Source organism: Bombina bombina, chromosome 7 (genome assembly GCF_027579735.1).
Source record: "Bombina bombina isolate aBomBom1 chromosome 7, aBomBom1.pri, whole genome shotgun sequence".
In the NCBI taxonomy this organism is placed as follows: Eukaryota; Metazoa; Chordata; class Amphibia; order Anura; family Bombinatoridae; genus Bombina; species Bombina bombina.
In genome coordinates, this window is record NC_069505.1 from 136,568,478 (window position 1) to 136,583,920 (window position 15,443).

General features: G+C 41.4%; 1 protein-coding gene across 1 annotated transcript in view; it reads left to right on the forward strand.

Annotated features, from left to right (window-relative positions):
* MADD (MAP kinase activating death domain) overlaps positions 1-15,443 on the forward strand; it is a 372,537-nt gene that overhangs the window by 293,160 nt on the left and 63,934 nt on the right. Inside the window, exons 30-34 of the mRNA XM_053720335.1 lie at positions 1,142-1,306; positions 4,330-4,402; positions 5,870-5,976; positions 8,125-8,194; positions 15,220-15,266. Of these exons, the coding sequence (XP_053576310.1) occupies positions 1,142-1,306; positions 4,330-4,402; positions 5,870-5,976; positions 8,125-8,194; positions 15,220-15,266 (462 nt within the window). The remainder of the gene's footprint in view (positions 1-1,141; positions 1,307-4,329; positions 4,403-5,869; positions 5,977-8,124; positions 8,195-15,219; positions 15,267-15,443) is intronic.

Genomic DNA, 15,443 nt, shown 5'->3' on the forward strand with positions numbered 1-15,443 from the left:
ATCTTGTTTTCCATTCTGATAAGGTGGTTTTGCGTACCAAACCTGGATTCCTTCCTACGGTTGTTACTAATAAGAATATTAATCAGGAAATTGTTGTTCCTTCTCTGTGTCCTAATCCTTCCTCTAAGAAGGAGCGTTTTTTGCACAACTTGGACGTGGTCCGTGCTTTGAAGTTTTACTTGCAAGCGAATAAAGATTTCCGTCAAACATCTTCTCGGTTTGTTGTCTATTCTGGAAAACGTAGAGGTCAAAAAGCTACGGCTACCTCTCTTTCTTTTTGGCTGAAAAGCATCATCCGTTTGGCATACAAGACTGCTGGACAGCAGCCTCCTGATAGAATTACAGCTCACTCTACTAGAGCGGTGGCTTCCACATGGGCTTTTAAAAATTATGCTTCCGTTGAACAGATTTGTAAGGCTGCGACTTGGTCTTCACTTCATACCTTTTCCAAATTTGATACTTTTGCTTCTTCGGAGTCTATTTTTGGGAGAAAAGTTCATCAAGCAGTGGTGCCTTCTGTTTAGGCATCTGTCTTGTCCCTCCCGTTCATCTGTGTCCTGTAGCTTTGGTATTGTATCCCACAAGTAAAGGATGAATCTGTGGACTCGTCGTATCTTATAGAAGAAAAAAAAATTTATGCTTACCTGATAAATTGATTTCTTCTATGATACGACGAGTCCATGGCCCGCCCTGTCAATTTAAGACAGATTATATATTTTTGATTTAAAACTTCAGTCACCTCTGCACCTTTTAGTTTCTCCTTTTTTTTCCTGTACCTTCGGTCGAATGACTGGGGGGTGGAGTCAAGGGAGGAGCTATATAGACAGCTCTGCTGTGGTGCTCTTTGCCACTTCCTGTTAGCAGGAGGATAATATCCCACAAGTAAAGGATGAATCCGTGGACTCGTCGTATCATAGAAGAAATCAATTTATCAGGTAAGCATAAATTTACTTTTTTCTGAAAGAAATCATAATTTTTTAACATTTTTTTTTTACTGTGCCCCAAATAAAGGCGTACAGCTTACTCCGTTATTATGAATTTGTCTTCATGGTTATTTATGCCTATCCTGTTACTTGTGCTAGAGAGCGTTGCCACATATTCCTGTGTTGTGATATCTGTACAATCCCTATCTGTTTCCCAGGTTTGCGACGATTGCATTGTACTCCGCAGTAACATTGGTGCAGTCTATGAACGCTGGTGGTACGAAAAACTCATTAATATGACTTATTGCCCCAAGACCAAAGTCCTTTGTTTGTGGAGGAGAAATGGACAAGAGACACAGCTCAACAAATTCTTCACAAAAAAGGTTAGAGGACCATATTTTGATTAGAAGAGGAAAGAATATATAAAAGAAGGGTTGTGAACCCATGGCACCATACTATTTATTTTAATTGGCGGCAAATTTAGGAGTTAGTAAATAATTTTTCTTATAAATCCTTGTTTTATATAAAAAAACAACCATGGGCACTCGATAATTGTTTTAGAATATTATCACTGATCTGGACAAATCTGGGCACTCAAAAAGGTTTATTACTTAAAGGGACAGTCTAGTCCAAAATAAACTTTCATGATTCAGATAGGGCATGTCATTTTAAACAATTCTCCAATTTACTTTTATCACCAATTTTTCTTTGTTCTCTTGGTATTCTTAGTTGAAAGCTAAACCTAGGAGGTTCATATGCTAATTTCTAAGCCCTTGAAGGCCGCCTCTTCTCTCAGGGCATTTTGACAGTTTTTCACCACTAGAGGGTGTTAGTTCATGTCTGTCATATAGATAACACTGTGCTCACGCACGTGGAGTTCCTATGAGCCAGCACTGATTGGGTAAAATGCAAGTCTGTCAAAAGAACTGAAATAAGGGGACAGTTTGCAGAGGCTTAGATACAAGGTAATTACAGAGGTAAAACGTGTATTTATATAACTGTGTTGGTTATGCAAAACTAGGGAATAGCTAATAAAGGGATTATCTATCTTTTAAAACAATAAAAATTCTGGTATAGTGTGTCCGTTTAATATCTATACATACTGTAAGGCTACTGTTTTAAGAGATTCCATTATTGTTCTTACAGTATGCTATAAAAATGTAAACAAAACTTGGGGATTCAGGGGGAGGGGGCAGTGGGGGAGACAAAGATCCTCCTGAATATATCCAGGGCCGGACTGGGAAATCAGTATGGCCCGGCCCAGCCCTCTCCGACTCAGCCCCGCCCCCCTCCGGCTCATGGCCCAAACCGGCCCTGAAGCTGGAGTAATGGGTTAAATCTCTTGCACTATGCCAGTACAATAAATGTCAAGTGGACTATTGTATCTTTGGCACCGTCTCAACACTAAAATGTAGCTTGTTATGTAAATATTTAGACAGTACCGCAGCCAACTATATCACTCTAGGTGTCTGAAAATCGGTATGATTAATTAGGTTCTAAACTTATCCCTGTATGTTAAAATGTGGGAGCTCCATTTTTTTTTTTTTTTTTAAACATACAGGGATAACTTTATATCCTAATTATTTACTATGGGATAATGGAGCCCATAGTCTGGTGATGTTGAGCAAGCTTGATGCTTGTCCCACATATATGTAATCTGCTGGGGGATCCTAATAGTCAAGTAACTTACAGTCTGACTCTGGGATGTTTCATGGCTCTGCACTCTGAGGAAGCGCTGCACCCTGGCGCCCCGTCTGTAGTATCCTGATCACTACTCTGCTGCCACCTGCATCATCTTCAGCTGGGCTGCGCTGTCTGTTTGCCTGGAACCAAACCAGGAGCAGTGGAGCACAGGGTTAGGTGGAGCATCGACTGCACTCTAAGACAGAGACATCATGTGGAAAGCAGACGCAATACATGGCATAGGTGTCAGGTGTGTGGGGTATGGTAAAGGTGGGCAGGGCTATTACAGACTACCGGCGGCCCAGTCTGTTTGCTGCTTGCTGGCGGCTCTGCCGCTGCGTCTGCGCTCGCCCCACACTGCAGCTGCCCCTGCCAGCCCTTCGGCTGCCAGCCCACATGGATTTTTCCCTGTATTCCGGCGGCCCAATCCGGCCCTAAATATATCTTCCTGAAAGACTTTTATAGCTAATCTTTTAATTATATTTTTCAGACACAAATATCATTCTTTTTCTATTTAAAATGGATGTATGATTATACATGTATTCTTCCCAATTGTGAACTCTGTATCTCAGTATTTTGTTAACCAAAGTTTTTTGTTTCTCAATTTAAGCTTTCTATATATAAAAAAAAAACAAAAAAAAAAAACCAAACTAGCGTTTCAGAAACGCTAGGATTTACCATCACTAAACATAAAGACCCCCTTCATTCATCAATTTAAAAAAAAATGAATTAAAAGATGCCTTTATTTTGCCGCCTCTTCGCTGCTCAGCTAAGCGGTTCTGACAGCCCACGGCACTGCTCATTTTTTCAATGAGCTGGCGTTTCCACCTCTTAGCCAATAGCCGTACAGGCAGATCTGCATTATGCTGTAGGCAAGCATGGCTATTGGCTAAAAGGTGGAAACGTCACCTCATTGAAAAAATTAGCAGTGACGTGGGCCGCCAGAGCCGCTAGGCTTTGCAGTCAGGACAAGGCGAAATAAAGGCATTTTTTCATCCGTGATTTTTTTTTTTTTAAACTGATGAATGAAGGTGTCTTTTATTTTTAGTGATGGTAAATCCTTTTGTTTTTGAAACGTTAGGATGTACCATCACTTTAAGTAGCATTACATGGTTGTAGTCGTAGTATTGTCATTGCCAAGGAACACTGAAAAAAAATCTTAAAGGGACAGTCAACACCAGAATTTTTGTTGTTTTAAAAGATAGATAATCCCTTAATTACCCATTCCCCAGTTTTGCATAACCATCACAGTTCTAATAATACGTTTTACCTCTGTGATTATCTTGTATCTAAACCTCAGCAGACTGCCCCCTTATTTCAGTTCTTTTGACAAACTTGCATTTTAGCCAATCAGTGCTCACTCCTCTGTAAATGCATGAGCTTGATGTTATCTATATGAAACACGTGAACTAATGCCCTCTAGTGGTGAAAAACTGTTGAAATGCATTTAAATTAGAGGCAGCCTTCAAGGTCTAAGAAATTAGCATATGAATCTCCTAGATTTAGCTTTCAACTAAGAATGCCAAAGGAACAAAGCAAAATTGGTGATAAAAGTAAATGGGTAGCTTGTTTAAAATTACATGCTGTATCATGAATCATGAAAGGTTTTTTTTGGACTTGACTGTCCCTCTAAAACCACGAGCAGTGGTTATTTACCTTAAAGTTGAAATTAGCTACTTGAGCATAATTTGATGGGGTAACTTTTTTTTGTTTCCCTTTCCAGTGTAGAGAATTGTATTATTGCGTGAAAGAAAGCATGGAACGGGCTGCCGCCAGACAGCAGAGTATCAAACCAGGTGAGTAACCCTGCATGAAGTAAACAGTGTATTGTTGCAGCTAATCTGACAATGTATACATTTATCCAATATACACTGTGTATTTATGGAGGGCAGTAAAGCTATAGATGGCTAATAATCTGCTCGATAATCACGTGACAGTTTTACACACATGACACGTTGGGCACAGTAGATGTGATGAGCAGCAGAAGTCTTGCTACTGCATGCATCCGTCATTAATCTGTAAAGTATAAAATATTTTTCCTTTGCAAGACAAAGTCACTAAATTGTTTTAATTACCTGTGGCTGTTTGGTCTTGCAATATATGTATAGAAATAATCCTGTATATGCTTTAAACATTTTTTTTATTATTATGTGTAATTTTAACCTTGTACATGACCCATGCACTGTTCAAAGCAAAAATGCATAAAGCTTATAGAGCCATATTTTAAAAGAACAAAATTGATGTCCCTTTATTTTTTATGTTTATCAACACGAGTAAGATTTAGTTAAACCTTTGAAAGTTATATTAAACACTGAAAAGAAAGACACAAAAATCTCCACTGTCTATAAAAAAGAAAGGGAATTCAGCACTCTTCAAATATATTACAAAAATAAGTTTATTACAAAAAAACACGTTACATTGAAGAAAAATGTTAAATCTGGCAAAAATTGCTAAGCATCAACATAGTCAATCCAAATCAAATGGTGCAGTAAAACCAAATTAAAGCCACTTGGTACTAATATGGAAAAAAACATAAAAACATATTATTAAATGATATTCATGCTCAGGCTTTATAGGGATCCTAGAAAAAAAAGCCTAGATAGCAAGTATATGACTAGCATCCAAGGACATCAGTCTCAAGATGTTTTGTTGAAGCTGCAACACCCTTATTGCTACTGGCCCCAGAGAACATACTGCCGGATACGCCAATGCAGGATTAACTTGGGAATCTATGCAGTTTCACTGATGCACTAGCTAAGTCATAATATAAAGTCGAGTATTGCAAGAAGAGCTAATTGCATAAATAAGGCGACAATAACAAAAAAACAAAGTGTTCAATAGAGCCTCCCTGTTACCGTTGCAGCCGTTCATAGCATTATTGAGGGGGCTAACGAGACATATATAAGTAATTAAGATCATGATTCATCTAATTCTGCGGTCTCCAGTGTCAAAGCAAGTTCCATAGAGAAATCTTGTGCTCACCACAGGGTCCTAATAAGCCCAGTGTCCATAGTTGTAGCGTTGCAAACCCAGAAACAAACTGCTGATGTCCAAACAGACAGTTCAGTTCAAATCCCTGTGTCACGTGAACAAGTTATATATTTCAATCATCTCTTTAACTAGTGACCAACCTCCTTCCCTTTCAGAATTTGACCTCCGTTTAAAGGTATCACATGCATTTCCAGTATATAGCAACTACCTCTTCCCATTGTGATAAATCCCTGTTGCCAATTAAGTTGCTTATCTCCTTGCTCCTCTCCCAGGCCCAGAGCTTGGTGGAGAGTTCCCTGTTCAGGACATGAAGACCGGAGAAGGGGGGCTTCTACAAGTCACCCTAGAAGGAATTAACCTGAAATTCATGCACAGTCAGGTATGAGGGGATCATAGACATGGGAGGAGAGGCATGTGAGAGTATTGGGTGCTGTGAAGAATGCAATGTCCAGATTGTGTAATGGCAAAATGGTTTTATGTAAACAAAAAGAATCTATTGTGTTTTCGTATGGAAAGTGTGTGTGTTAATAGAGGTCCTCAACATGCAATGTCAGACGTATGACCAGTAATCATGATGTGTGTATGAGGGGAACAGCTTGTATGAGAGAGACATATTACTAGATGTGTGTACAGGGGCTGTAAATCAGGGTTAGACACATTTTGGAAGCCATGTCTCTGAACGTGTACCTCTAGCGCCTAAATATTTTGGATTCTTTTTTTAATTTTATTTTTAAAAAGAAAAAATGTCTTCCCTGGTTCCTGCAGGTCCATATGCTTTTGTCAACCTCTGCTGTAGAGGCCCTGTGTGTTTTCTTTTTCTTCTTTGCTAAGTTTGATTTGGCACATCAGCAAACAGCTTGGTGTGTGCTTATATGTGTAATGTATGGATGCTAGTGTAACGAGGTCATATCTTCAGACGTGTGTGAGAGTAAGGTTTGATTGCTAGTAATGATATCTTGGTTACAGAGTGCAGCTGATGTGTGGTGTCTTTGGAGCAGTGTGCACACACAAAGATGACATCTGCAGAGGGGTGCAAGTGAGGACTTTGTCTATATAGTGAAGTGATTATTGTGAATGATGTACAACTGCAATGTAATATCAGTTGCACTTTATCCAGGAAGCTATATTCCGTTACAAGTTACAGTGTGATCTTTTGTGATATGTGAGGAGCAGTGTGTTGGCTTTATGCCATGAGTCCCCAATTGCCTCTGTGTTTCCTTTGCTTGCTGTAGCTGTGTGACACTTGTGTTATCTCTCACTGTCTTTGCTCCATGCTGCTGTCTGCCTGCAGTGGGTTGTTTGATGCTGTTTCTTTGTAACCCTTTCCTGGCTCAGGCTGACCTCTCCCAGCGCTGACCCTCCATACACAGCTCATTCTCAGGTCACCCAGAGGACAGGGTATAATTTTGAGTTCACCTTTGGGGTCTACAAGTTATCACAAGGTCACCTGGGGCTAAGCAGGTCATTTAGGGGTCATTCAGCAATTACGGGGTGATTTTCTTTATTTGTTAAGTTGTACAGATATCAGAAATGATTTGCATAAATACCAATGTCTTAACTGTTTGTACAGCCACTTACAGGGCCAAAGATTACTGTACTGTCACTCCAGGGTCAAGGTGTCATAATATATTGGCTATTAGCCATTAACTGGTCAATGTAGGTCCAGCACTCAGATATTTTTCACCTATTTAATGCAGATTGAGCAGTGCCTGCGCTCCGTGCTGGGTGAGGAGCAGGGACAGATTTGAAAATGGGGTGGGTGATTTTTCCCGGCCCTCCCCATGTCAATGTCTTGGTCTGGGCTGTGTGTTGCTGGGGTTAGGAAGTGAGGGAGGTTCGGTCTCGCAGTGTCACTAACAGTCTCATTTCTCTCCCACGCTCACTCCTCCTGCAAGGAGCGGAAGGTACTCACTCTGCCGCCATCTTTGCTTTTTTGCTGCTCCCCTCCCCCCCCCCCCCCCCGTTAGTTTTGAGCTGTCTGTGCTGCCTCCCCTTCTGACCCTCTCCCAAACACCTTCACCTAACTATAGGGCCATATTGTAAGCTATAGTATATCTCCCCTGATAATTTGATGTCTTAGGATGCGTGTCCCCATTATTCCAAAGCTGTTTCCCCCTCACATATTAACTTTGTTGCAGAAATGTTGTGAATGTCACCCAGGCATAAAAAATTAACCAGTGCCTTCTGTTTCTCTCTCCCTTTACATTCCGTCCCTCCTTTTTGTCCTTGTGTATTTCTTCCTCTTTGTTTATTCACTCTTCTTATTTAATTTTCTTTACTATTTTTTCCTTATATTCATTCCACTCGTCTCCTGTCCCTCTTTTCTTTGCTTTTGCACACTTTTCTTAAACGTTCTCAACTCGTTGCCTTTTCATCTCCATTCTTTTGTGTTTTCTTTCCTTTCCTGTTCTTATCATTATTTCTCCTTTTCCTCCCGTTTCCTCCTCCTTCTGTTTCCGCCCGTTCTTCCTTTCTGTCTGTCTCCCTTCCTCATCCTCACTATCCCCATCTCTTTTCATGTCTCCAGGTTTTCATACAGCTGAATCACATAAAAAAGTGTAACACTGTACGGGGCGTCTTTGTCCTAGAAGAATTTGGTAAATACCATCCTTGTGAGCTGGGTCTGTATTGTCATGGCAGTAACTCAGAGTGTGGGGTTGTCAGTTTAGTAGAGACAGATTAGTGAAGGGTGTCAGATGCGCATCTCTGGGGTCTCTGAGTTACTGCTTTGAATTCTGTGCTTCGCATTCCTGTGGCAGCTATGAAAACCTTCCTCTTCCAGAGCAGGTAATGTTTTCCTTGTGCAGGAGCCCTTGTTTTCATTTAGAGAGGAGGGTTCTGATTATAGCACTATTGCTCCCATATTATATGTGCCCTTTTCTCTTTCTATCCACTGTTTTATTCTGCCCACTTACGCCCAGAGAAAAGTGGATACAGATACTTCTCTGCTACATAAAGTTAGAATTCTGTTTATTATATGTAGCAGTGCATCTGCACATCCCGGGTTCCTAATTTTGCTTCTTCCCAAAATATTCTCCAAAATATTGTGGTACTAAAATAAAATTACAAGATTTTGTTTTTAAAAATCCACAGTCAGTATTTAGAAACCTTTTCTAGCAGTGGGTATTGTTGCATGACCATATTATGTGCAGTTTATGTTTCTAATTTCCTATGCTTCATTGGTGGTTGTCTGTGTCTTCTGTTTAACTGCAACTAACCAAAAACAAAGTCCAGCCAGGCATATTAATTTATTTGGCCATTAATATATTAAACCCTATTACATTGTCTCCAAAATGTATTTGTTAGGAAACTTCTTGATATCTAATGCTGTTGAAGTAGTTTCAAATACGTTTTTGCATATATTTTTTATTTTAATAATTTCCCTTGTATGTCAGTGTATTTTTTCTTCTGTTAAGTGTGATCAGTCCACGGGTCATCATTACTTCTGGGATATTACTCCTCCCCAACAGGAAGTGCAAGAGGATTCACCCAGCAGAGCTGCATATAGCTCCTCCCCTCTACGTCACTCCCAGTCATTCTCTTGCACCCAACGACTAGATAGGATGTGTGAGAGGACTATGGTGATTATACTTAGTTTTATATCTTCAATCAAAAGTTTGTTATTTTAAATAGCACCGGAGTGTGTTATTACCTCTCTGGCAGAGTTTGAAGAAGAATCTACCAGAGTTTTGCTATGATTTTAGCCGGAGTAGTTAAGATCATATTGCTGTTCTCGGCCATCTGAGGAGTGAGGTAAACTTCAGATCAGGGGACAGCGGGCAGATGAATCTGCATAGAGGTATGTAGCAGTTTTTATTTTCTGACAATGGAATTGATGAGAAAATCCTGCCATACCGATATAATGTCATGTATGTATACTTTACACTTCAGTATTCTGGGGAATGGTACTTCACTAGAATTACACTGTAAGAAATACATAAAGCTGTTTAATAACTAGAGATTATGTTTAACGTTTTTGCTGGAATGTAAAATCGTTTTCATTTGCTGAGGTACTGTGTGAATAAATGTTTGGGCACTATTTTTCCACTTGGCAGTTGCTTAATCTGTTTTTCTGTTCCCTCACTGCTGTGTGTGAGGGGGAGGGGCCGTTTTTTGGCGCTTTTACTATGCATCAAATATTTCAGTCAGCAACTCATTGTATTCCCTGCATGATCCGGTTCATCTCTACAGAGCTCAGGGGTCTTCAAAACTTATTTTGAGGGAGGTAATTTCTCTCAGCAGAGCTGTGAGAATTATAGTTTGACTGAGATAAAAAACGTTTATTCTGTAATTTGTTTCCTGCTTTCAGAATTTGTTATCTTTGCTAATGGGATTAAACCTTTGCTAAAGTTGTGTTGTTTACAAGGATTGAGGCTATAACTGTTTCAATTTATTAATTTTCAACTGTCATAGATCTTCTGTGCTTCTTAAAGGCACAGTACGTTTTAATATTATTCTAATTGAATTGTATTTCCAAGTTGCAAGTTTATTTGCTAGTGTGTTAAACATGTCTGATTCAGAGGATGATACCTGTGTCATTTGTTGCAATGCCAAAGTGGAGCCCAATAGAAATTTATGTACTAACTGTATTGATGCTACTTTAAATAAAAGTCAATCTGTACAAATTGAACAAATTTCACCAAACAACGAGGGGAGAGTTATGCCGACTAACTCGCCTCACGTGTCAGTACCTACATCTCCCGCTCAGAGGGAGGTGCGTGATATTGTAGCGCCGAGTACATCTGGGCGGCCATTACAAATCACATTACAGGATATGGCTACTGTTATGACTGAGGTTTTGGCTAAATTACCAGAACTAAGAGGTAAGCGTGATCACTCTGGGGTGAGAACAGAGTGCGCTGATAATATTAGGGCCATGTCAGACACTGCGTCACAGGTGGCAGAACATGAGGACGGAGAACTTCATTCTGTGGGTGACGGTTCTGATCCAAACAGACTGGATTCAGATATTTCAAATTTTAAATTTAAACTGGAAAACCTCCGTGTATTACTAGGGGAGGTGTTAGCGGCTCTGAATGATTGTAACACAGTTGCAATACCAGAGAAAATGTGTAGGTTGGATAAATATTTTGCGGTACCGACGAGTACTGAGGTTTTTCCTATACCTAAGAGACTTACTGAAATTGTTACTAAGGAGTGGGATAGACCCGGTGTGCCGTTCTCACCCCCTCCGATATTTAGAAAAATGTTTCCAATAGACGCCACCACAAGGGACTTATGGCAAACGGTCCCTAAGGTGGAGGGAGCAGTTTCTACCTTAGCTAAGCGTACCACTATCCCGGTGGAGGATAGCTGTGCTTTTTCAGATCCAATGGATAAAAAGTTAGAGGGTTACCTTAAGAAAATGTTTGTTCAACAAGGTTTTATATTGCAACCCCTTGCATGCATTGCGCTGATCACGGCTGCAGCGGCATTCTGGATTGAGTCTCTGGAAGAGAACATTGGTTCAGCTACTCTGGACGACATTACGGACAGGCTTAGAGTCCTTAAACTAGCTAATTCATTCATTTCGGAGGCCGTAGTACATCTTACTAAACTTACGGCGAAGAATTCAGGATTCGCCATTCAGGCACGCAGGGCGCTGTGGCTAAAATCCTGGTCAGCTGATGTTACTTCTAAGTCTAAATTGCTTAATATACCTTTCAAAGGGCAGACCTTATTCGGGCCCGGGTTGAAAGAGATTATCGCTGACATTACAGGAGGTAAAGGCCATGCCCTGCCTCAGGACAAAGCCAAAGTCAAGACTAGACAGTCTAATTTTCGTTCCTTTCGTAATTTCAAAGCAGGAGCAGCATCAACTTCCTCTGCACCAAAACAGGAAGGAGCTGTTGCTCGCTACAGACAAGGCTGGAAACCTAACCAGTCCTGGAACAAGGGCAAGCAGACTAGGAAACCTGCTGCTGCCCCTAAAACAGCATGAATTGAGGGCCCCCGATCCGGGATCGGATCTAGTGGGGGGCAGACTTTCCAGGCTTGGGCAAGAGATGTTCAGGATCCCTGGGCGCTAGAGATAATATCTCAGGGATACCTTCTGGACTTCAAATACTCTCCTCCAAGAGAGAGATTTCATCTGTCAAGATTGTCAACAATCCAGACAAAGAAAGAGGCGTTTCTACGCTGCGTACAAGAGCTCTTGTTAATGGGAGTAATCCATCCAGTTCCACGATCGGAACAGGGACAGGGGTTTTACTCAAATCTGTTTGTGGTTCCCAAAAAAGAGGGAAATTTCAGACCAATCCTGGACTTAAAGATCCTAAACAAATTCCTAAGAGTTCCATCGTTCAAGATGGAGACTATTCGGACAATTTTACCTATGATCCAAGAGGGTCAATACATGACCACTGTAGATTTAAAAGATGCTTACCTTCACATACCGATTCACAAAGATCATTATCGGTACCTAAGGTTTGCCTTCCTAGACAGGCATTACCAGTTTGTGGCTCTTCCATTCGGATTGGCTACAGCTCCAAGAATCTTCACAAAGGTTCTGGGTGCTCTTCTGGTGGTACTAAGACCGCGGGGAATCTCGGTAGCTCCATACCTAGACGACATTCTGATACAAGCTTCAAGCTTTCAAACTGCCAAGTCTCATACAGAGTTAGTGCTGGCATTTCTAAGGTCACATGGATGGAAGGTGAACGAAAAGAAAAGTTCACTCGTTCCACTCACAAGAGTTCCCTTCCTGGGGACTCTTATAGATTCTGTAGAAATGAAGATTTACCTGACAGAGGACAGGCTAACAAGACTTCAAAGTGCTTGCCGCACCCTTCATTCCATTCAACACCCGTCAGTGGCTCAATGCATGGAGGTAATCGGCTTAATGGTAGCGGCAATGGACATAGTACCCTTTGCACGCTTACACCTCAGACCACTGCAACTGTGCATGCTAAGTCAGTGGAATGGGGATTACTCAGACTTATCCCCTTCTCTGAATCTGGATCAAGAGACCAGAAATTCTCTTCTATGGTGGCTGTCTCGGCCACATCTGTCCAGGGGGATGCCATTCAGCAGACCAGACTGGACAATTGTAACAACAGACGCCAGCCTTCTAGGTTGGGGTGCCGTCTGGAATTCTCTGAAGGCTCAGGGACAATGGAGTCAGGAGGAGAGTCTCCTGCCAATAAACATTCTGGAATTGAGAGCAGTTCTCAATGCCCTCCTGGCTTGGCCCCAGTTGACAACTCGGGGGTTCATCAGGTTTCAGTCGGACAACATCACGACTGTAGCTTACATCAACCATCAGGGAGGGACAAGAAGCTCCCTAGCTATGATGGAAGTATCAAAGATAATTTGCTGGGCAGAGTCTCACTCTTGCCACCTGTCAGCAATCCACATCCCGGGAGTGGAGAACTGGGAGGCGGATTTCTTAAGTCGTCAGACTTTTCATCCGGGGGAGTGGGAACTTCATCCGGAGGTCTTTGCCCAAATACTTCGACGTTGGGGCAAACCAGAGATAGATCTCATGGCGTCTCGACAGAACGCCAAGCTTCCTCGTTACGGGTCCAGATCCAGGGATCCAGGAGCAGTCCTGATAGATGCTCTGACAGCACCTTGGGACTTCAGGATGGCTTACGTGTTTCCACCCTTCCCGTTGCTTCCTCGATTGATTGCCAGAATCAAACAAGAGAGAGCATCAATGATTCTAATAGCACCTGCGTGGCCACGCAGGACTTGGTATGCAGACCTGGTGGACATGTCATCCTGTCCACCTTGGTCTCTACCTCTGAAACAGGACCTTCTGATACAGGGTCCCTTCAAACATCAAAATCTAACTTCTCTGAAGCTGACTGCTTGGAAATTGAACGCTTGATTTTATCAAGACGTGGATTTTCTGAGTCAGTTATTGATACCTTAATACAGGCTAGGAAACCTGTTACCAGAAAGATTTACCATAAGATATGGCGTAAATACCTATATTGGTGTGAATCCAAAGGTTACTCTTGGAGTAAGGTTAGGATTCCTAGGATATTGTCTTTTCTACAAGAAGGTTTAGAAAAGGGTTTATCTGCTAGTTCATTAAAGGGACAGATCTCAGCTCTGTCCATTCTGTTACACAAACGTCTGTCAGAAGTTCCTGACGTCCAGGCTTTTTGTCAGGCTTTGGCCAGAATTAAGCCTGTGTTTAAAACTGTTGCTCCACCATGGAGTTTAAACCTTGTTCTTAATGTTTTACAGGGCGTTCCGTTTGAACCCCTTCATTCCATTGATATAAAGTTGTTATCTTGGAAAGTTCTATTTTTAATGGCTATTTCCTCGGCTCGAAGAGTCTCTGAATTATCAGCCTTACATTGTGATTCTCCTTATTTGATTTTTCATTCGGATAAGGTAGTCCTGCGTACTAAACCTGGGTTCTTACCTAAGGTAGTTACTAACAGGAATATCAATCAAGAGATTGTTGTTCCTTCTTTATGCCCAAATCCTTCTTCAAAGAAGGAACGTCTACTGCACAACCTGGATGTAGTCCGTGCTCTAAAATTTTACTTACAGGCAACTAAGGAATTTCGACAAACGTCTTCTCTGTTTGTCATTTACTCTGGGCAGAGGAGAGGTCAAAAAGCTTCCGCTACCTCTCTTTCTTTTTGGCTTCGTAGCATAATTCGTTTAGCTTATGAGACTGCTGGACAGCAGCCTCCTGAAAGAATTACAGCTCATTCTACTAGAGCTGTGGCTTCCACTTGGGCCTTCAAGAATGAGGCCTCTGTTGAACAGATTTGCAAGGCTGCAACTTGGTCTTCGCTTCATACTTTTTCCAAATTTTACAAATTTGACACTTTTGCTTCATCGGAGGCTATTTTTGGGAGAAAGGTTCTTCAGGCAGTGGTTCCTTCTGTATAAAGAGCCTGCCTATCCCTCCCGTCATCCGTGTACTTTTGCTTTGGTATTGGTATCCCAGAAGTAATGATGACCCGTGGACTGATCACACTTAACAGAAGAAAACATAATTTATGCTTACCTGATAAATTCCTTTCTTCTGTGGTGTGATCAGTCCACGGCCCGCCCTGTTTTTAAGGCAGGTAAATATTTTTTAATTTATACTCCAGTCACCACTTCACCCTTGGCTTTTCCTTTCTCGTTGGTCCTTGGTCGAATGACTGGGAGTGACGTAGAGGGGAGGAGCTATATGCAGCTCTGCTGGGTGAATCCTCTTGCACTTCCTGTTGGGGAGGAGTAATATCCCAGAAGTAATGATGACCCGTGGACTGATCACACCACAGAAGAAAGGAATTTATCAGGTAAGCATAAATTATGTTTTTGTATTTTGCCCTCATCCCAGTAAGCTTAATGTTTGAGAAGTATTGTTCTTAGTCTCCATTAACATAGCATGTTTATAAGTTTGCTTTCCTGTTGTAACAGACCTTGCTTCCCTGGGTGTCATTGTGTTACTTGCCCCGCTGGTGTCATTGTGTTTTGTGACCCTGCAACCTAGATACCCTAGTGTTATCGTGTCTGTCACTATGTTTATTAACTACTTGGTGTCTTCCTGTGGCCTGTTTCCTTGTCTGTTCTTGGCTGGGTGACCTGCAGACCAATTTCCAGTTGTCCATTTGTTGTTCTTTTTGTGTTTACAACTGTCTGTTTTATTTCTTGGATTCGGTTTTAGTTCCTGAAACTAAAGAAGTGGTGAACCACAAATACAAGACACCGATGGTAAGTACCTACTCTATTCTAAAAGTGTATAATAATAATCTTGTATGTCATTAGATGGTCTATGTGTTACCAGAGTGCATTGAGACATCAATCACCTGGTGTAAGATGGAACTATCTGTTCAAAACCAATTTTCTGTTACAAGATATGACGAGTCCACGGATTTCATCCTTACTTGT